Below are 16461 nucleotides of genomic sequence, written 5' to 3' on the forward strand. Positions count from 1 at the left end.
TTTCTGGACCTGGATTTGCCACCTCTGAATTAGCGACGATCATATGTGTCATAATTACACCATATTCATTCATGCAGATTCTTACCTTTGACCTTAAGTGTGACCGACTCCTTCACCTTGCGGACGTGAATGGTGATAGTCCCCCCATCCTGAGGGGCCAGGTTCTTAAGTGTGAGCTTATGAACTTTCCCTTCATGGGTTATGGTGTTGACTTCATTGGTGAAGAGCGGCTTGTCATTCAGGAGCCACCGCGCCTCCTCGTCGGCGTAGTTGACCTCGCACGAGAACACTGCGTCGTTGTCTTCGTCCACTTCTGTGTCAGTCAGGTGCTTGGTGAATTTAATTTCACGCACTGAGAATGGAAAACAACATTTAGTATATGCACTTGTAAATATAGTATTTTCTTTGGTAGGGTTTCCCAATGTTTAAGGCCCAAAATAGACATTTTGGTTCCTCCCTGTAATTCAAATCACCTTCAACTAGTAGATTGCCTTTCGTCGTAGCAGGTCCGGACTGACAGCGGTACTCGCCACTGTCCTCTTCAGTCAGCATATGAATGGTGAGTTGAGCCCTTGTAGCGTCTTGCTTGATGTTAAATTTGTCCGATGCAGCCAGCGGTACATGTTCTTTTAACCATTGCACTTTGTCTTTTGGCGGGACGGAGAATTTACAAGTGAGGATGGCGGAGCTTTTTTCCTTGGCCTTCACATCTTTGATGGGCTCTGCAATCTCAAGCGGCCGCTCTGAGCATAAAGTAGATACAATTAATAAGCTTTACACACAGATGTGGCATTAATGAGTTATTATGGAGTGTACACACACTTGCAGTACCTTTGACTGTAAGCTGGGCTAGTGACTTGCTCTTGCCGGCAGTGAACTGCACGGGTCCCGTCATGGACGCGTTAGTCTTTTTGAATGTGAGACGATGCATCGTGCCCTCTTTCTCCATCTCAATATCGGCGCTCTCCTGCACGGCGACTCCACCGATAGTCCATATGGGCGGTTTCACCAGTTCCATGCTGATCTCAACTTCGAAGACAGCGGCGAAAGGTTCCGTCACCTCGACGGAACTCATCTCCCGCACGATGCTTATGGACTGCTCTACAAGCGTCAAAAAAAATTAATGATGAGAGCATTGAAATACAAATCTGTGAGTTCATAGTAAAATGAATTTTCTCATTAATTCCAATATACTTGTGGGTCAGGGTAAAAGTCTCTGTTGCGGCTATCCTGTGAGAAGTTTGCATGTTCTCCCTGTACTTGCGTCGGTTTTCTCTGGCTTCCTCCCTTACTCAAAAAATGAGCATGTTCGATAAATTAAAGACTCTAAACTGTCCAAAGACGTGAATGTAAATGCTTGTCTAGCTTTATTTAGGTATTAGATATAAATACAAGTATGCATAGAATATTTATTAATCTTAATGTGGAATGTTTCCCAAAAATTCGAAATTAAGAAGAAAAAAAAAGAAAACATTCCACCCCCTTTCAACTAAGGGTGGGAACGCTAATCTTTTTTTTCAAGCTGTCAAACGATTAAATTTATAACCAGATTAATTACATCTTAGAATCTTGTTTAATCACAAATAATCGCTTAATTAAAAAAGCTTTTTTATCAAAAATGTTTGCCCACCAAATTTAAAGAGCACCTGTTTTGTGTTAATTTTTTCGACATCGGTACTTTTTGAAATTTGTGTTGACACACTATTGTAAACCAGGTAGCCTTGCCACTTCAATATAAGTCAAAGTGTGAAACATAAATTCTTGCTCTTCCTTGAGTTCTGCAATTGTTTTAAAAAGGTACCAGTGTTTTATATGGACTATGAAATGTAAGGCGATATAGTGATGCATCGGAATCGAATCGTAGGCCTCTGAATCGGAATTGAATCTTGAGGTACCCATAGATTCCCACTTGACTTGACCTTCAACTCTGCATAATGAACATTATAATCTTCAGAGGGCCAATTAGTTTATTCCTCATTTAACTACTATAGTCACAAAGAAACCTACGTAAATATCAATCCAGTAATAATATTTAAAAACAATAGCAAATACCACTTCCAAGAAAATTCACAACCCATATGAGATCATTACTGTACGTGCATGGTACATCACACATTATTCATTAACGTGAGTCCTACATTCAGATTAGTTTTTTTATCTTCAATGTCAGCACTTTGTGTTCAATCAAAATCAATCAAACATGTGGAAACACACTGTGGGTTACAATGATAACACAGTTTTGCCACAAATTCCATTTATGTTTGAAAACAAATGCCTGAGAAACACGTGTTGACTCTGGTGGCTTATTTCCTGTGCATGACCTCTGCCCTTCTATTGCGTTACCTTCCACAAGCAGTTTACAGGATGTCTTGTCATCAGAGGCGTCGCACGTGTACGTGTCTTCGTCTACGGCGTCCACGTCGTTGATGGTGAGCTTCCGGTACACATCCACACTTTTGATCTCATATTTCTTTCCGTGTTTGAGCTCCGTCTTGTTTTTGAACCACTTGACTTGGGCGCTGGCGCGGGACACTTGGCACTCCAGGTGGCCACGGTGCTTGTATATGGCTATCTTATCTCGGAGTTTCTTCACAAACTTGACGGGCAGCTCTACAGCAAATGAATTGCATTTGATCATGTAGGCGGATGAGGGAACTAAATTAGAATATGTTTGGAAAGTTCATTATTTCAGGAGTTCAATTCAAAAAGTGAAACTCATACAGATTCACAGGCTAACTCCTACCTAGTTTCTATATTACAAAGTGATTGTTTGTTATGTGATATTTAAATACAGCTAGCTAGCTTGACAACTTGACCCCAGTCTCCACCAACATATGCATTATTATTAAATGTATTACTGTTAAATTTTGATGCGGATGTGTCTGCTGCGTTTCCAAGTAAGGGGCGGTCATTAATCGCGCGCTAAAAAAATTACTAGTTTCCAGTCGCAACGCAGCAGACACGTCTGCATCAAAATTTAACAGTAATACGTTTACTAATAATGCATATATTTGTGGAGACAGGGGTAAAGTTGTATTTTACAATTTTAAAAATATGACGAATTTCACAAGTTACTTCATGTTAAAGATTAGATAGCTCTTGATATGAATAGAAAATGAGCTGCGCTGTCGCCAACGTCTTACAAATGCAATTATGCCACCTAGTGGCAGAAAAATGACCTCAACACAAATCAACATCACACTCAACAGTACAGCACCTTTGACACTTTTACACCTTTAAAGCTACTTTTTAATTTTAACTAAATTTTACGAAATTACTGTATCAATGACTAAAAGATGCAGCCATACTTCTATTAGTTTAACACTTCTTTCCACTTTTATGTTAACAAGATATGAAAACTTAGAAATAAATATTTATTGTACATTTTATTGTATATTTATAACAGAAACAGATATAAAATGTGCGATTAATCGTGAGTTAACTATTGAAGTAATGCGATTAATTACAATTAAAAAATGTAATCGCCTGACACATAGGACTTTTTTGTGTGTGCTATTATTGAAACCAAAAGTGGGTTTTTCAAATAAATGAATTTTTAGTTCACCACTAGATCGCGCTAATTACTACACACTATGCCTTTAAGGTAATGTTGTGGGCAAAGAGGAAATATCTTACCCTTGTACCAGGTGATGGCAGGTTTGGGCACTCCTATGGCCTTGCACGCCAATTTAAAATGATAAAATCCTTACCTATTTCATTTTCTAAATTGAAGCACTGAAATAAAATATTTTCCATGATGGTCTTGAGATGCATTTGCACTTTGGCCTGTTTTAGTTTGTGTCAGTGTCTGTTTTTGACCTCCATGCAAGTTGCAAGTAGACTTGAGTCAATTTTCTTGCAACGTGACATATACAAAAAAACAACAACAAGAACAAACAAACATGCAATAAATATACTATGTATAAATATATTGTTGGTATATTTACCTTTCACCTTCAGTTGTGCAGTTGACGAGGCCCTCTCAGCTGTAAATTTAATCTCACCTATATCTGCTGGGGTCACACTTTTAAATAGCACCACATAGGTCCTGCCTGTGTTTACAAAACAGATTGAATTTTTTTTTTTTTTAATCAACATTACTGTCATCATTACGTAATTAAACTGAAGCACATTTTTAGCATCTCAACCGATTTGAAAATGTGAGAACCCCCAAACTCAAAATACTGTTTTGGGATTTTTACCTTCTTGTCTCATCTTGACGTTGTCACTGACTCTGAGTTTGGAGTTTCCCTTGTACCACTGGCACTCCACCTCATCGTGTGAGACCTCACAGACAAAAGCAGCGCTCTCCTTCTCCATCACCTCCACATCCTCCAGCTTCTTCACAATCTTAACATCTCTGGCTGCAGCGGAAACCACTTTTAGAATGTTTTGACTTATAAACGGCGTCAAGGTTGTTTAGATTATGTGTGACTCACCATGAACGGTGATCTTGGCACAGGTGTTGTCGTCGGCAGTACGACAGATGTAAATGCCTGCATCTTCGGGGCCACATTTGTTGATGATCAAGGTGCGTTTTCGTCCCAAAGAGTGAAGACCGTAATTCTTCCCTGGTTTCAGTTCTACATCATCCTATAGAATATATTTACATTAAATTGAACACTTAAAATATGTCAATCAAATCCGGTGTGACTTCTCACCTTTAACCATTTTACATCTGCATTTGATCTGGATACTTCACACTCCAAAGTGACCTTCTCCTTTTCAGCTACACTGATGTCCACAATAGGCTTTGAGATCGTAGCAGGAGGTTCTATTGAATCATGATAGTTTTGTCCCAATAAGGTCACATAAGATGGATTTGCACTATAATAACACACTGAATAAAACTACAGAAAAACTATTGATATATGCATAATCTAAATTTGCACTTGATGAAGTGGGCATGCACGCCAGAAACACAACTCATTGCATACAAGCCATTACTGTTTAAAGAAACACTTTTATAATATGTCTCCTTTTCCAAATGATCTGAGTCTTCGAAGTGTGTGTACCTGTAACAATAAGTTTGCAAGAAGTCCGGACGCCTTCCGCTTGGAAGCCGATGGTTCCCGCGTCCTCTCTCGTCAGGTTTGACAAGGTGAGGCTGTGCGACTTTCCCAAAGCTGCGATGCGGATATTGGGCCCTGATTTCAACCTGATGCCGTCCCGGGTCCACAAGCCCTCGACATCAGCCTGGCTGAGCTCGATCTCAAGGCTTACCGTCTCTGTCTCATGTGTCTTGGTTTCTGTGAGACCTTTGATCAGCTCTACTTTCTTCACTGAGAAAGAAATTTTGTTTATTAGTAGAGTGAACCCCTGTTTATCACAGGTGATACTTTCCTGACACATCCAAGTAAATTGTACTTCATTTATATAGCGCTTTTCCACCTTATAAGGCCCTCAAAGCGCTTTATATTTGACTACTTATTGAACTACTGATGACGCAGCATCAGGAGAAACTGGGGGTTCAGTATCTTGATCAAGGATACTTCGACGTGGTCAAAATGGCATTCTGTTAGTTTTTATTAGTTATTTAAAAAATGCTTAGTTTTAGTTTTAGTTAGTTTCAATATTAATCTTTGATTTAAAAAAAAACGTGTATTACATGTGTGCAACATTTAATAAACACCATGGTAAAATGAAAAAAGTAACACATTTCTTACCTAGCGTTGCATTTCAGCTGAGTTAAATGAAAAAGCAGGCGAGCTGAGCCATTGAAGCCAAAAGTCAATAATGCAAAATTGTCGCTTAAGAGCAACGTCATCTGAAGCTGTTTTTCTATTGCTGCTAGATGACGTCACTTCTGTGTGACACACTTTTGAATGTCCTTACTCCGGTTATTATTGAAATAAATATACTTAAAATCACATTTAAAATCAATCCTAAAGGCTCATATATTAAATTATTTACCAATACTAAAACAAAGGACATTTTTGCTATAATAAAGGGTTAGTTTTAGTTAGTTTTGTAAACATAAAATGCAGTTCCAGTTAGTTTACGTTTTTTTAAAAAGCATTTTCATTTTTATCATATTTTGTTAAAATTATTTTTTTGAATTTTAGTCTTAGTTATTTCATTAGTTTTCATTAACTAAAATAACCTTGGTTGGGAGATAACCGCTCTACCACTGATCCACGCCGCCCCCAATAGAGTAGGTGAAAATCAATATGTATATCCCTGCTGCGAGGCCGAAAATTTCACAAGTAAATGTAATGTAATGTATTAAGTAAATGTAATATTTTTTCACAAATCTATACTTTTTGCTAATCTACACACATGGGTGTTATTTAAACAAAATAATTAATGACCAATCTTAAATATTGAAAATGTGAGGCTGCAGTAGGTGAATTACCGCAGGTATAATCCAATGGGCACGCTTTCATACTTACTCTCAACGATGAGCTTGGCCTGGGTTCTGTCGTCGAGGGTTTCACACGAGTAGATGCCGCGGTCGGCGAAAGTTATGCTCTTGAAGACCAGCGCCTGCTTGGCGCCGTCCACTTGGACCTCCATGCTCGCCGAAGTCTGCAGCTTGACGCTGTTCTTCATCCAGTGCACTTCATCAGATGGCGTGCTCAGCTCCACCTCCAGCTTTACCTCACTCTGCTCCTCCACCGTCAGGTTCTCCAACTTCTTCTTAAACATCACCGGCTCACCTGATTGGCAAAAAAGAAAAGAAAGTCTTGCCAATACTATCGGGGATTTAAAAACGTGTCATTTTACAATTTAAGTGGGACCTCCAAAGTGGAATGCACCGAAATGGTAATATAGTCAAAATAAAGAATTACTTCACAAGTGTGTTCAGCTTTTTCTTTGTCTCTTTTATGTGATGCTATGGCTGAAGAGTATCAGTGATGGCACAAAGCATTAAGTGTGTGTTGAAATATAGTAAAATTAGAAGTGCACAAACCATTACATGTGGCATGACTAATTTCTATTAAAATGCTACTTAAAAATTTAATGTACAGTTAATTCAGACAAAAATAGGAAAACATGGGTTCCCCTGGGAATGTGATTTTCCTACGTTGCACTTGAAGCGTCGCCTTGCAGCTTTTCCCTTCGGCGTCCACGCTAATCTCCCCCGCATCCTTCTGGCTGACAGAAGTGACGGTGACCGAATGGCTGTTGCCACCATGCTCAATCTTATACTTGGCGCCATGAGCGATGGGAACATTATTGTGGAACCATTTGACATGTGCGTCCGCCGGGGTGACGGCGCACTTAAATATGGCATCTTTGCCCTCCATTGCGGCCACGTTGTTGAGCTTGGAAGTCAGCCTGACGGATCTGGGAGCTGAAAGGAATGACTGGCATGAAACTAACACAATGACGACATGGAATGAAATACAGTACCTCCACATAAGTATTGGAATGGCAAGGTCAGTTCCTTTGCTTCTGTTGTATACAGAAGGCATTTGTGTTTCAGATCAAAAGATGAATTAGAGAGAGAGAGAAAAAATCATTATTCCAGCTTTTATTTCATGGTATTGACATATAGATGTGTGAAACAACTCCGGACAGAGCACATTTTGTTTGAGGCCACCCACTTTTTAAGATTTGGAAACAACAAAAACAATTGAATTGACCTTGCAGTTTAAAAACTTTTGGAGGAATTTAACATTTGATCCCCTGCTGAATTTGTAATTCTGCTCACTTGCTGTTGTATTAGGCATCCTAAAGGGGAAGTCAACCTTAAACATTTTTGGACAATAATATGTTACATGTGACCTCACGAGTCTAAACACAACATTCTGATTATACATAATACTGTATGAGTTATGCAGCAAAATCCAGCCGATTTCATCCATTTCAGGGGGCGACCATTTTGGCACTTGCTGTCGACTGAAGACATCAATGTTTCTCAGGGCTCAGGCAACGACCAATCACAGCTCACCTGTTTTCTGAAGCCGAGCAGTGATTGGTTGTTACCTGAGACCTGAGCAACTGCGATGTCATTCTCACTCAACAGCAAGTGGCAAAATGGTCGCCTTCTGATATTGATAAAAACTGCTGGATTTTGATGCTTAACTCATATTCCATGCAATATTAACCAAAATACCGTATTTAGCCTAGTGGGGCTGTATAGAACATACTATTGTCAAAAGAATTGGGGGGTTGTAAGGTTTGCATGAAAATGTACTTCAGGCTTATAACTGCGAGCCACTGCATTAAACAAACAGTTTGCAATCTGTATAATGTTTGAACAGCATAATAACAGAAATAAAATTTTAAGGCTTAATGTTTGATTAATATAACATTCTTCCATGCTTAAAGTGTGAACTCTAACTCTAATTAAGATAATAATAATAATATTTCCTTCAAAAATTGATTTAAAAAACCCCCGATTCAGCTGCATATTGAATCGATACAAGAATTGTGCGCTGTATTGCAATATATTGCAGAATAAAAAATGTTTTATCCCCCATAGTTAAGACCATAAGGTCACACATTTTCACATGGGATAAGCTGAGTCGTTCACAGCTGTGTACTCGATCTTTCTTGCATCTAGTAAATAGTTCAACTGAGAATATGCAGTCACCTGGTTGTTATGATTATTATAGCGAGCATTAAAGATAAAAGAACCAACGAAAGTTTCCATCAGAACTTTACATTGCAAAGTGTCCAATTTTATGGCTGTTTAGTTATCCTAGTAATAGACGAAATATCAGTCAAAACTGAACAAAAAATGCACAATATCAAAGTTATAAAGTCGTGTAAATGTTATTGAGTGATGCCACAGACCAGTCAAAAAACCTGTCAAGAGATGTCAAGGATAAGATTGTAGACCTGCCCAACGCTGGAATGGAAAGACGGTAAGGAGTGACAACTCGGTGGCATTATTCCAGAGTGGAAAATACACAAAATGACCATTGATTGTCTGTGACCTCTCTGCAAGATCTGACCCCGTGGAATGAGGATGATCATGAGTAAGATAAGGAAGCAGCCTCAAATTACAGTACATGGTAGGAACTTAATAATGATTGGTCAACAACCTCAGTCATTAAGAAAACAGTCACTAACCACCTGCGCCAAAGTAGAAGACACAAAATGACCACCAATCGTACTTGGTCTGGAGCTCCAACCAAGATCTTGCCTTGTGGATTGAGGATCATCATGAGAAAGGTAAGAGAGAAGACAAGTCTAATCTTCTATTAATCTTACAAATTCAGCAGGGGATCAAATGATTGTTTCTCCACTAAATATTTTCAGCATTGCCAGTTACCTATTGAGGAGACTTTGGCGCAGGTCGTGTCATTTTTACATTCACAGCTGTATTCGCCTTCGTCTTCCTTTGTTATGCCAGTCACCATGAGGATTCGCCTTACGCCATCTGTCTTGATGCAGAACCTGCCTCCAGGTTTAACCTCAGAACCCTTGTGCCGCCATAGGACGTCACCTGGGGCTTGGTTCAACTCACATGTAAGATTTAAAGTGCCACCCAAGTCGACTGTCACGGCTTTCAATGGGACAACAAACTTAATGGGTGCGTCTGGAAATAATACATCATAGTAAAAATGAGACATCTGCACTTGACGTTCAGGAAAAGCAGTCTTACCTTTGACCTGGACTTTAAACTCCAATTTGTCATCAGCGGTCTGACAGGAGTACACACCACTGTCTTTGGAATCGGTGGACGTGACGATGAGCGTGTGAGAAAGGCCGTCTATTTTTATTTGGTACTTGGTGCTCTCCTTGAGCTCCAGGCCATCTTTAAACCATCTCACGCTGCTGCCGCTGCTGCTTTCTGCAGTCAGCTCGCTGGTCAAAACAATGTGCTCGCTGGCTTGAATGATGAACGTTTCCTTGATGAGCTTCTTCTGGAACTTGGCAAGCACATCTACAGAGATAGACAAAATGGGGTTGGCTTGGTATAATTGTCTGACTTCGGTGCAGGCCGCATGGATTCAGTTCTTACTCACTGGCAGTGTGAATTAGAGATTTAACGATAATTTTAATGCACCACACAACTGTGTGTGTGTGTGGGGGGGGGGGGTGTCGGGGGGTGCCATCGGTTGGGGCAGACCGCAGTATAGAGCAGTGCTAAGGTCCCCTGTCCGTGTCCCCCCCGCCCCCCCCCCCCCCTATTTATTTTTTTAATGCACCATATACACTCACTGACATGCCTGGGAGGCGGGTGGATCGGAGCGTGGGGATATCATTTCCCTCTGCTCCGGTTCACCTGCTCCCAATTTTAATGCACCACACACATGGGGAGGTGTCTGGGGGCGGCTGGGGCTGGGTTGGGGTGGATGGGGGGCGGGGGGGTCGTAGGGGGAGCGGGGGGTGTGGACCGGTCGGGTGCCTGGCGGGCCTGCAGTGCCCCGTCCTGCTGCGTTGGGTTGGGGGCGCGGGCCGTGTTGGGGTGGGGGGCGCTCCTGCTCCTGGGTTTGCCCTCCGGCCGGTGGCCCTGGCGGGGCCCGGTGGTCGTCCTTTGGCGCTGCCGCGGCCTGGGGGGCCCTGAGGTGTTGCGCTTGCTCTGTCCTGGCAGGGGTCGACGGCTCCCCTCTTTGGTGGAGATTTTCATGCATGCCAGATCCACCACACCAGCATCTATCGAAACTCAGACACAATCTGCTTCTTCCTCAGGTCATTGAATCGGTGGAGGCTGGTGTCCGTGGATCTCACTCTGCTTCGTCTGTCCTTCCTTCCTTTCCTCAGTCTCTCCTTTGGTCTCTTGAGGTCTCCCTGATTTGTTGGAATTTAGATGTTTCTGGGGTTGGTGAAGAACTCTGGTTGGTGGTCCGGTAGGTGGTGTCTGGTCGGTGCTGGATTTCACTTTCCTTTCTTTTCTTTGGTCCTTCCTCGGGTCTCCTGACGGTGGTGTTCGGTTTAGGTGAACGGTATGGGATTTTTTTAAAATAGGTTTTTGGTGAACTAACGAATACACTCACACGCACGCACGCACATACACATACTCACCCACATACAGAATAATAAATTTAAAAAAGAGCAATGATGATGACATTACCGAATGAACAATACTGAGCTCTTAAAAAAGGAATAAAAAAGAATAAAAAAGAGATGTAACGATATCCAAACATCATAATACGATATCACAACATGAAATCACGATAATTATCACGATATTGTGGGGAGGTTGGTGATATAAAAAAAGAGGTGACAATATCGTCTTCCCAATAGTCTTTGTTGATCAAAACGTTGATTTGTTCTCTTGTTGATCAGTTTGGTCCAGTAGCATTGGATAGCTAAGGATAAATGGCAGCCGGCATCCAGCCTCACCCTTCAGTCGGTTCTTTCCTCGTCTCGATTTCTGTTCATCGCTGCGTTCCGACGAGCAATCATCTCCAGGTTGTTTAGCTTTGTAGACAAGTTCATTGCTATTCTGCTTGTGGCAATGTAGGATGCAGCTAAGTCGTTCTTCACCTGTGACATGTCGTCACAGGCCTTGGACAAGTCGGCTTGCACTCCAGTGATGGTGCTCAGAGCCACAGTGGCCATTTCCTCTGCCTTTTTTGACCTCCCTGCATTTTTCTGAGGATTCGATGCAGCCAGAGGGCTCCGATCCCTCGCAGAAGCATCCCAACCACCAGCGTGATGAACAGCTAGATGTCTTCAGCGTCTTCAACTTTGAGTGAGGCTAGACACAGCGGCCGCCATCTTCCCCAGCTATCTTCTGCAAATCCAGACATGAAAGTTCCACCCGGACATGAGCGTTGACCAGGTCCAGTTCTCATTGTTGAGAAGATCTTGTCCAGAGCACTTAAAGATCAGCTCACTAGTTCCATGTTGTTTTACAGGCTAGAATCAGTATTTATTTCAATAATCAGGAGGGTCAGACTGGTAGTTGCTTTTCAAAGACGTAACAGCTCCTATGTCCTTGAGCAAAGATATCAGGTTCAGCTGTGTATTGTATTTTTTTTTTTTTTTAGGAACTCCAAGCCTTGTTTACAGTTCAGGGTTTTCACCCAGATTTTGACCTTGTGTGCAAATGTCATCATATCCAGAATTCATCGATTTTCATTAGTGTATCTGTTAATTATAAGTTCTTTATACTTTTTTTTTTAAGCCAGCCAATCTCCCTGTGTTGGTTACTCCAAAAGTTATTCCATTGTTGTACACGAGTACAGGAGATCAAAAATTATTTTAGTGTTGTTCTGATATAACTTTGTATGAATACATGTTTCTCTCTTAAATCATATTTCGATTCCCTGGCCTGGAAGCGAATTTGAAAGTTATAAGGGAGGCAGTTTTTGAACGCTTTATACCAGGGGTGCTCAAGTTCGGTCCTCGAGAGCCCCTATCCAGCCTGTTTCCCATGTTTCCCTCCTGCAGCTGAGCTGAATCTAATGATCAGCTAATCAGCAAGCTTTGCAGAAGCCTGATAACGATCCTGGTCATGAATCAGGTGTGTTAAAGGAGAGAAACATGGAAAACAGGCTGGATCGGGGCTCTCGAGGACCGAACTTGAGCACCCCTGCTTTATACATTGTCTGCACAGTTCTAATGTTTATAAAATTATATGATTTCAAAAACTTAATTTAATTAATAAATTGTGTGTATGTGCATTGTAAGGAGCGTTGTGTATGATTCTATATTATTCCCCCAAATTTCAGCACAATAGGTCAAGTAAGGCAGGATCAGCGCGCAATAAATTATTTGAAGGGCCCTCTGATTTAACATATTTTAGGCTCTAAATAGAATAGATGTACTTCTAGCTATGAGTATTCCATGTTAACAAGTTATCGATTATTATTCCCAATATCTTGTGTTCTCTACCACGTTCGATATTCACAATGCTGACTTGAATTTTTTTAGTTTCTTTCTTTATAGTTCCTCCACATATTGACTCGGTTCTCAAGCATACTACGTTCCCCGTCGTCTGACGATTAGCGTGGATTTTAAACATAGAAGGGCAAAACATGCCTTATGAGAATTCAACTGCACTAAAGAAAAAAGTAGTCACCAGAGGGGGCTAGAACTGCACAAATTGAAATCAACCTGACTTTTTTAACAGATGAACTGCTTTTAATATCGTCACATAACTACGACGACGTTGTAGCAGTTTTAATATCGCAATATCACGATATTGCCGTTATCGTTACATCCCTAGTGTGAATATGATTGCAAATGGACATCTATATGTAAAAAACGAGTTTTGAAAGCAAACCAAATTGAACTTTTGACCAACATAAAAAAAACAACCACCACAATTTACCTGCCATGTGCAGCTTAAATGTCAGCTTCTCCGATCCAACCTCACAAGTGTATTCTCCAACATCTTTTTTGTCCATTTTGTCTATCACCAGCTCCCGACTCCTGCCCTTTGTCTCCATGTGGACCGCCGTGCTGTAAACCAGCAGCTTGCCGTCTTTGTACCATTTCACCTCAGTTTTGGAATCGGCGACCTCACAGCGCAGTGTGGCTTTCTTGGAGTAAATAGCTGTCACCTCCTTCTGGACAGAGTCCTTGTTAGAGAAAGCACTGGGGGCATCTGCAGTTCAAATTTAAAGAAAAGTGTATGAATAAATGCCATTGTGTATGCAGCTATAGAGCACTATATGAATGATATTAGATTTCCTACCTGCCACCTGTATCGTGAAAGTCAGTTTCTCAGTTCCAACCGAACAGATATACTCCCCAGCGTCCTCCTTTTCCAATCTGTCAATCACAAGCTGCCGACTCTTTCCCTTGGACTCTACATGAAGCGCCTTGCTGGATGAGAGCAGCTTCCCGTCCTTGTACCATTTTACATCGGTTTTCAAATCCGCCACCTCACAGCTCAGAGTGGCTTTTTGAGTGACAAAAGCCTTCACCTCTTTTGTGACAGATTCCTTGTTGGAGAAGGCTGACTTTGGTTGAACCGCTGTGGCAATAATGGCAAACGTTATCATGTTGTTTATCCTTAAATTTCACATCTTCACCAACAATATCGACGTTTCTTTGCTAGGATTCAGGGACATATCCTACCTGCCACCTGCATCCTGCATATCAGCTTCTCACTTCCGGCTTCACAGATGTACTCTCCAGCATCCTTCTTCTCCACACTGTCAAACACTAACAGACGAGTCTTGCCTTTGGACTCTGCACGTATAGCCTTACTGGAGACCAGCAACATGCCATCCTTGTACCATTTAACCTCTGTTTTGCTGTCAAACACTTCACAGCTCAGAATAGCTTTCTGGGATAAGGAGACAATCACCTCCTTCTGAAATGAGTCAGTGTTGGAGAAGGCCGGCTTGATTTGAACATCTGTAGATAATAACATTGCATTGAATTGGCTTGATCCATTGTTGTCTTGGATGTCAAAAATGTTGTCATTGAAAACAAATATACATAATAAAACAAAAACACTCAGCAGAGCACAGCCCTCTGCCAAGGTTAACAATAATTTCATATATAGTAGAGATGTTTGATATCACTTTTTTTCCAGACCAATATTAGTACGAGTAATCAAACCAAGTAGTCAACGATACCAAGTAACATTACCACTATAATTTTTGTTAATAAAGAATAATTTGATGAATAATCCCCCCCCCCCCTAAAAAGCAACAAAAAAAAACAATGACAGATTTAGCATTTTCCTTTAAAATTGCATGAAATTAATTGAAATATTCTATTCTCCTTTCCAAATTACGCTCATTGAATGCATCCTTCAGACTGTGGTTGTGTTCCTTTCTCCTAGCTTAGCGTCTAGGGATGTTTGGCAATATATCGCGATATTACAGCAAATCGATTCGATATGCGGCCGAATCGATGTTTAAACATACATTTTTTAATGGAAATGTTCAACAAAACGTCTTACTAAGGGTTAGGGTTCACACGTTAAGCATGGAAGAATGTTATATTAATGGAACATTTAGCCTTAATATTTTTATTTTAATGCTGTACAAACATGCAACAGATTGTTTGTTAAATATGGTGGCTCAAGTTGAAGTTTCAGATAAATTAATACATTTTCATACAAATCTTACAGTATACATATACAAGTTTACTGATTAGAATTTTCTAAATTTGAGTAAAAATAAATAAATAATTTTTTTAAATAATAATAATAATAATACAATAAGAAAATAATAATAATACAATAAGAAAATAATAATAATACAATAAGAAAATAATAATCAACTTATTGGGTCGTATCGGGATTAATCGAATCGAATCGTGACCTGTGAATCGTGATACGGATCGAATCGCCAGGTACTAGGCAATTCACACCCCGAGTGTCTATTGTGGAAAAAACTAATAAAAATTGAACAGCCGAGTACAAAAACTAAAGAACTGTTTAATTCTATGCTTACACCCCACAAAAAGACTATTCGATAGGAAACTAAGGGCATTGAGCAGCCTCACCTCACCTCAGATTGTGCAATCACTCAGTAAGTGGGTTGAGAAGGCTGGCAATTGGCAAGTGCCTGTTTCCGTCTTTCTTCATGTCTCCAATACAATGTCTTCAGAAACTTTAAATATTCTCTAATTTTTCGTAGTAAGCCTAAACCATCTGTTAATGGACTGCAGATGCAAATTGGCAACTGCTGCTAGAATCTGGCATATTTACAACATAATGTGTTGTTCATTAATGTTTATTGTACCTTTCAAATACAATTTTATAATTTCAAATTTCATGGCAAATATGTCAGTCTATTTGGCTCATAAGTTTGTAGAATTGACTGTAATTCAGTGTCTCACCAGCCATGATTTTTGCTGCATGTTACTGCCATACCTCTCCACATGTTTGTGGAAATTGTTTTAAGTAGATAAAAACATATCAAAAACACACAAAACAATCCTGATTTTTGTTTAAACCCTGGGCAGTGGGATTAAACCCAGTTTACAGCTGACCCATACCTGCCACCTGGAGTTTGAAGATCAACTTTTCAGCACCAGCTTCACAGACGTATTCTCCAGCATCCTTCTTCTCCACGCTGTCAATCACCAGCTGGCGACTCTTCCCCTTGGACTCCGCATGTATTGTCTTGCTACTGACCAGGAGCTTCCCATCCTTGTACCATTTCACCTCTGTTTTAGCGTCAGCGACCTCACAGTTTAGAGTAGCTTTTTGGGATAGATTTGCTTTCACCTCCTTTTGGACAGACTCTTTGTTGACGAAGGCTTGTGGAGGTTCTGAAGACAAAAATCGCAAGTTTATTACAGAACTCCACACTTTCAATAATGATACCCTTACCAGTCACATGGATTTTAAAGACCAGCTTCTCTCCCCCGGCTTCACAGGTGTACTCCCCGGCGTCCTTCTTCTCCACGCTGTCAATCACCAGCTGGCGACTCTTCCCCTTGGACTCCGCATGTATTGTCTTGCTACTGACCAGGAGCTTCCCATCCTTGTACCATTTCACCTCTGTTTTAGCGTCAGCGACCTCACAGTTTAGAGTAGCTTTTTGGGATAGATTTGCTTTCACCTCCTTTTGGACAGACTCTTTGTTGACGAAGGCTTGTGGAGGTTCTGAAGACAAAAATCGCAAGTTTATTACAGAACTCCAC

The 16461-nt window shown here is 40.7% G+C and overlaps 1 protein-coding gene across 1 annotated transcript in view; it reads right to left on the reverse strand.

Moving 5' to 3' along the window:
• The window catches only part of obscnb (obscurin, cytoskeletal calmodulin and titin-interacting RhoGEF b), a 78648-nt gene that overhangs the window by 46942 nt on the left and 15245 nt on the right, over positions 1 to 16461 (reverse strand). Inside the window, exons 12-29 of the mRNA XM_086082546.1 lie at positions 16148 to 16423; positions 15811 to 16086; positions 13933 to 14214; positions 13547 to 13828; positions 13181 to 13456; positions 9560 to 9841; positions 9227 to 9493; positions 7028 to 7297; positions 6393 to 6659; positions 5016 to 5282; positions 4662 to 4774; positions 4440 to 4593; positions 4203 to 4364; positions 3948 to 4052; positions 2344 to 2610; positions 832 to 1101; positions 474 to 743; positions 86 to 352 (exon numbers count right to left, since the gene is read on the reverse strand). Of these exons, the coding sequence (XP_085938672.1) occupies positions 86 to 352; positions 474 to 743; positions 832 to 1101; positions 2344 to 2610; positions 3948 to 4052; positions 4203 to 4364; positions 4440 to 4593; positions 4662 to 4774; positions 5016 to 5282; positions 6393 to 6659; positions 7028 to 7297; positions 9227 to 9493; positions 9560 to 9841; positions 13181 to 13456; positions 13547 to 13828; positions 13933 to 14214; positions 15811 to 16086; positions 16148 to 16423 (4353 nt within the window). The remainder of the gene's footprint in view (positions 1 to 85; positions 353 to 473; positions 744 to 831; positions 1102 to 2343; positions 2611 to 3947; positions 4053 to 4202; positions 4365 to 4439; positions 4594 to 4661; positions 4775 to 5015; positions 5283 to 6392; positions 6660 to 7027; positions 7298 to 9226; positions 9494 to 9559; positions 9842 to 13180; positions 13457 to 13546; positions 13829 to 13932; positions 14215 to 15810; positions 16087 to 16147; positions 16424 to 16461) is intronic.

The sequence above is a fragment of the Leptonotus elevatus genome, chromosome 1 (genome assembly GCF_054856555.1).
Source record: "Leptonotus elevatus isolate MCC_2025b chromosome 1, RoL_Lele_1.0, whole genome shotgun sequence".
Classification (NCBI taxonomy): Eukaryota; Metazoa; Chordata; class Actinopteri; order Syngnathiformes; family Syngnathidae; genus Leptonotus; species Leptonotus elevatus.